At 51.8% G+C, this 6,198-nt stretch overlaps 1 protein-coding gene across 1 annotated transcript in view; it reads left to right on the plus strand.

Annotated features, from left to right (window-relative positions):
• Positions 1 to 2,198: 2,198 nt before the first annotated feature.
• Positions 2,199 to 6,198, plus strand: part of COLCA2 (colorectal cancer associated 2) — a gene marked incomplete at its 5' end in the record, with an annotated part of 7,549 nt that continues 3,549 nt past the window's right edge. The window contains 2 exons of the mRNA XM_019508514.1: positions 2,199 to 2,300; positions 5,647 to 5,710. Of these exons, the coding sequence (XP_019364059.1) occupies positions 2,199 to 2,300; positions 5,647 to 5,710 (166 nt within the window). The remainder of the gene's footprint in view (positions 2,301 to 5,646; positions 5,711 to 6,198) is intronic.

The following is a 6,198-nucleotide window of genomic DNA, read 5'->3' on the forward strand; positions in this document are numbered from 1 at the left end:
CTAGTCCGGGGGGGCGTGCTCCCGGGGTGCGCAGAGGGCCCCCCACCAGCGGGGGCCCTGGGGGTGACCCTGCCTGGTCCTTAAAGTGGCCGCCCCCGGAGCGCTGCTGCTCGGCTGCATGCAGCAGGTGCGGGGCCCTGTTGGCTCCCCACCGCCTGAAGCCCCAGCACCTCCGGTGGGTTTGGGACTAGGTCAGCATCTTGGTCGCTCCGCCGGGCATCTGCTGGCCCGGGGGGAGTCCTGCTGCAAGCACGAGCTGCCCCGTTCGTGCCGTGTTGGAAAGCTGGGACCTTAAACGCCGCTTTCCCCAGGGTGGACAAGGTCTGGGTGTCCAGAGCTGGCCACCACTGACTAACCTGCTCGTACAGCAGTGGCTGCACCCATCTCTGCTGGTTCCTAAGTCATGCTTAACTTATGATTAGCACAGGTCCTAACATGATCTGTTTTCCCAGGGTAGACGAGGCTTACAGGGCTACTGGCATGCATGAAGCTAACCCTACTGGAGCAGGGCCCAAGCCAGGTTATATGAGAGCTCTCCTCCTAAACGCAGTGGTTCTGCCCCCAGCCTCTCCTTTTCAGCTCGCTGACGGAGAACAGACTGGAAACAGGAAGGGACATAGTCCTGCAGCCCCTCGCTTTGTATCCCAATAGACACCTCTCACTGTGGACAGACGAGGGTCCTCCACGAAAGGCTTTCACAGTGAAGACATCTCTCTAATGATGATGTGACTGTGTAGGGGACTGTTACTGCACAGGCCCCTGGCGTCCAGTGGAGACAGCTGGCTGCACTAGGTTAGGGGCTAGACAGCGATAAGTGCTAGCCAGGGCCAGATCGGTGCATGGAGTCTGCCTAGAGCACAGAGAAGCTGAAAGCTGCCGTTAGGGGAGCCACGAGACGAGGCATCGATAGGTGCGCCATAAATACCTAGCTCCCTAATTGCTCCCCGTGGAACCATTCTGTTGCCTCCCAGACACGGTACCACTTTATTGCAGGATCTTCAGGGCTGTAATATTGCCTACGAACCCAATCCCTAGGCACTCCTGCAGGCAACAGCTCCTCAGCCTACAAGCAGCTGAGTGTGACAGGACCTCGCACCCACAAAGAGGACCAGCGGCAGGTCTGAGTGCAGGATCGGGACCATTTCAGAGGCTAGAAAGGCAGAACCAAGCCCCTGCAAATGTAGGAGCCAGTTGGGATGTGTGGATTTTTTCTTCTAGGAGGGGAAAGGGGGTCCGCAACAGGCAAATTCTTTGTCACGCCAAGTGACCAGCCCTCAGTATACCAGTGCATGGCAGTTGTCTGTGGTGACTGTGGGAGCCCTGCTGGCATGTTTGAAACAAGTTTGAGCTGCAGAGAAGGAACCCTTTTGTTAGACCAAGGACAGATGTAAGCTGGGCAGCCCAGAGAGCAAGCCTTGCGTGTGCAAGTTGTTTATTCATAGCTTTGTTCTTCCCATGCAACAGCAATCCCCATCTTTGCTTTGTTTTATTCTCCATCTGGCAGCTGAGCATGGTTCCTGCACCTCTGGTCTGGACCCAGTGCTTTTGGCTGTTATTGGGATTTAAATTAATTTAACCACGTGGGCCAGCAAGCAAGTCCGGGAGCTAAGACACCTGGGTCCTGCGCTTGGTTCTAGCAGGGGCTCACTGCGTGACCCATTACAAGATGCTTAGCCCCGATCCTGCACACACTTACCCATGTGCTGAGCTCTGCTTCATTTGAACCCAATGGGACAACATTAAAAATTAAATGTGTTCCAGGGTCAGGGCCCTAACTTCTCCCGTCGGCAGAAAGGAGGCAATTGTGCTTCCTTTCCAGACCGGCTCCGAAGAGCACAATGTTATCTCTCTCCAACCTGGCTAGCTAATGAAGAACCACCTCATCAGGCAAAAGAAACCAAAGGCCTGGTTATATTAATCGCGGGCTAAAGGAATGCTTACAAAGTGTTAGTGACATAATGAATGGTACATGTGTTATGCACTTCAGTAGTTGGTGTAAGAGATGGTTATAAGCCACGCTCACAGGCGACTTATGATATGACAGTCATTCACAATGGATTAATCATCTCTAAAACTGTTTGTAAATACATCCTGTAAAGTGAGCACCCGCTCGGTTTGCTTACTGATGTCTGCAGTGTCCTCCGGGCAGTGTGCCTGTTTTGTTCCCTCCCCTCTGAAATCATCTCTTTTAACTCCTTCTTTCAGGAAAGCCCAAAGTGTATCAAGGGGTTAGAGTGAAGATCACTGTGAAGGAATTACTGCAGCAGAGAAGGGCCTGGCAAGCAGTGGCAGATGCAACCGTAAGGACAAAGTCTTAGCTTCTTCCTCCCAGCTGTAGTGGTAGAATAAGAAACTATTTCTTTTTAATACTAACCTCTCCTGCATGAGGGTATCAAAGCCAAGCCAGCAAAGGTGACAGGTCTGAGAGTGCGGGACTGGGGGAACTTACCTGCATGGCAGGGGAAAGTACCAGATATAACGGCAGCAAAAAACCGAAAGTGAGTCTATTTTGGGGTAATTGCTCCTGCTCAAGGCAGAGCGCTGATTGCAGGATGGAGTCATTGTATTCTGTGCGGCAGCGTTTGCACCAGGGACTTACCCCAGGGCTGGCTAAATTTCAAGTTTCATCACAGCAGTCGGTTTCCCTGGGATAGTCCAGGCCTCCTTGCGGCAGCAGGAGCAGAGCATGCTCTGTGCCTCAGAGCAAGGCAAGTAAAGCCCAACTTGCCTGTCATGAGGAACATCCAGTGTAAAACTGGGTTATACTACAGCTTCCAAAAAGTTGCCCACAAGAGTCTAATTTCTTCACCAACCCTGACAGGCCTCCCCGTGCTCACTCGTTATCAGTCAGGGACTGATGGCACCAGCTGTGCCAGGCTCTGCTGTCCCAAGAGACCGCTACTGGTCCTTAAATGTGCACCTAAGACCTAGGAGGGAAGAGGAGGGGGGAACAGACTTATTTGGGATCCTCAAGAGCTGGAAGCCTGACCCAAACCTGATTTCAGAGGGCTTTGGATCGGGCAGGGCTAAGCTCAGCTCCCGTGAGCGAGCTGAGCAGTCTGACTTCCATCCGAGGAATGAGGAAGAAGCTCTGGTCAGCCAGCACGGTTGCTCTGTTGCTGACCGACTCCAAGTGACCCTGTACAGAGTTTCTCCAGGCTCAGGGAAAGGCAAAACACGCATGATTTATTTTCCCTGTTGAAATGGGAACTTCAGTGCAAAGAGGCTGCACTGCCCGCCAGTGTCTCAATAAAAACAGAGAAGTCGCCTTGGGTTCATGACCATGGCAATGACCTGGAATGAGCATGAAAGCTGAAATTCTCCAGTGCCCCATTGAACGTGACTTGGGGAAAACCCAGCACGGCTTCCACAAAGGAAAATCACGCCTCTCTAATCTACTGGAAGTCTTGGCCGTCGAGTGGATGCAGGGGGACGGGAGGATATAATGGATAGGGAGTCACAGACTCTCTTCAGGTCCCTCTGCAAAGATTACTAAATCCTTCTGGGGTGCCAGCACAATCAGGAATCAGAAATGGGCCATGACAGACAAATAGGAAATGATCAATTTGTGGTACAGCCAGACGCTAAAGTTGAGCAGGCAGTTTTCTGCCCAAGGGCTAATGTTTACTCCATTTCACGGTCTGCAAGGACAGACCCATGCAAGGGGAACGGGCAGCAGGCTGGCAGGTGGCATGGTGTGTGGGCAGAGGCAAGGCAGTTTTCACAGTGCCCTGTATTCCTGAGCACACATTTGCTCCCTCTGGAGTCATCAGGGTTTGCTTTCCCCCCTGCAGTGTTTTCCTTTACTGTTGTTGGGGCTGATCATGGAAATGTAGATTTTTATCTCTTGCCCTATGTTCAAAGCCAGCCCAGGAAGGGTTTGCAGATTCACAGGTAATGCCAGGCAAGCAGAGGTGAGCAGAGAACTATTCAGATAGGGTTGGGCTCTGCTTTCAGCCGAAACTCCCATTAACTGTATTGGTGCCAGATCAGTTCCTTGTTACAGGACGCTGGCTGCAGTCCAGTAAAGTGCTTAGGCATGTCTGTAGTTCTGCTGGCTTCAATGAGGCCATTAAGTTGCTTCATGTGAGTACTTGCTTTGCTAGATTAGGGCTTTGGCCATATCTCAGTACAACCCATTGGGCTGTTGGTGGAAGACAGACCTCTTTGGAAAGGAGAAGGGTTAATGCAGCCTGTTTACTGGTGTGGAATTAGCATATATAGAATAATCCACTCCTGGCAAGTCAGTCCCGTGCTCCGGCCGGCCCAGGGATTTGCATAGAGAAGCTGGTAATTCATTACTGCTTCCTGGTTCGTGACACTGCAGCTTGGATGGTTTTCAGATTGAATCCCTCACCTCCAGCTCTCTGCGCAGGAACCCGGGCAGACTGGCGGCCTGCAACCACAAATAAAGAGGCTTGGTGAACGGAGCCCGCTGACGCTGTATCACTGCGGCGTGTCGGTCCCCTCCCTGCAGCCCACAAAATGGCTTGCTGCTAACCCCCTCAGTAGACTTACCTGTTCTTCCTGCTGCAGCTCGGGGGCAGGTCTGAACTAATTTGCCATTTGCTCCTAGTTTGCGCTCGCACGGTTGCGCCCACAAAGGATGCCAGGCCACAGGAGACCTGCTCCCTGCTCAGCAGCACTTATCCTCTTCTTTTATTTGCTTTGCCGTTGTGCCTGAAGGGCCCACAGACCAGGGCCCGTTGCACAAGGTGTTTTCCACCCAGCAAACACCCTTTGCGGGAATGTTTGGGGGGTGCTCCGAACTAACGGTGTGCCCCACTCTTCCAGATGAGGCTACAGACCAGTAGATTTGCCACCACCCATGCAAAATGGAAATGGTTTAAAGTGTTAAATAACTGGGCACATGTTAGGAGGCCGCTGGTAGGGAAATCAGCCACTCAGGATTATTTTGAATAATCAAAGGCAGCTCAATGCTGTATAAATTTAAACCATCTGCTCAGAAAAAGCTCTTGTCGAGTGAAATGGAAAGGAAGGGCAAAACTCCTGGTCTGTTCAGTGGAGCAAAGTTTTCCCCTGACAAAGCAGGCTGCTTTCTGGGAAGACGCGATCAGTTTGCTTCCTAGTGTCCCCGTGTTAGAGTAATTAAACTTGCAGATTTCCGAGGGAAGCCTCCATGCCACAGAGCAAGGTAGTCAGATGTACATCTCAGATACCACATTTGGTAGATTATATAGACACATCTGAATACCTTTTAGCTAACACAGCTGTAAACTGTTCCTCACTGGTCACATTTAACCCGTAGGAAAGGTTGATGTCCTGTCCCCACCACCGTTTACAATTCTGTTAATTGCCACAGGTTAAAACACCACTGAAAATTCAAATGGAGCATTAACAGGCAGTGGAATGCAATGCACATCCAAAACGCTACGTATGTGAGCGTAATCCCATGCACCGGGCATCTGTCATTATCTGAACAGCAGAACAGCATGCAGATTCACGGTGCTATAAAGCTAATAAAAGAGCAGGTTAATGCATCTCGCACCTGTGCTGCCCCAGAGGTAGCAATACAGATGACAGAGGAGAAATCCTCACTTACCCCAGCGTGCAGGACAAAACTCTTTCTGGACAGTTCACACACAAGCACTTGCATTAGCTTTTCCCTCCTCTTCTCTTGGCCAGGTTCCCCGAGGTGGCAACGGTGGCAGTGTCCAGTTTCCAGAGCCTGCCTCTCCTCCTTGCACAGGTTGGTACAAAGAGCATCTCTGTTCCCCCCTAACTGCTCTTCCCTCTTGGTCCTTTCAGCCCCGGATTGCAGGCTCGAGGCAGGCACCACCACTTCACTAGGAGTCCAGCCAATCAGAACCTGAAAAAGGCTCACAAAATGCAGATGAGGATGCAGCCAGGCAGGCAGGGGACACTTCACCCTCACTCCAGTTTCTGTTCTCTTGCTCACGCCGTTTGCTCTTTGCTCAGGATTCCCATTCCTGGGTCACGACGTTGCCAAGGGACACGTCGCCTTCAGGCTTCTGTCTCTTGGGGCTGCCTGGATCTGCTTGCAACAAGGGACCAGAACATTGGAAAGCATTCCTTGTCTGCTGCTGATTTGGCTGGTAGCAGAGTTGGCTGGTATCTGCCTCTCTCACCCTCCCAGGGGTGTCAGACTTTTCAGCAGCACAAGCAGTTTTCTTCCTGTTCTGCACAATTATCCCAGAGTTGGGGGGGGGGGGGGGG

The sequence above is a fragment of the Gavialis gangeticus genome, unplaced genomic scaffold, assembly GCF_001723915.1.
Source record: "Gavialis gangeticus isolate Ggan-Ray unplaced genomic scaffold, GavGan_comp1, whole genome shotgun sequence".
In the NCBI taxonomy this organism is placed as follows: Eukaryota; Metazoa; Chordata; order Crocodylia; family Gavialidae; genus Gavialis; species Gavialis gangeticus.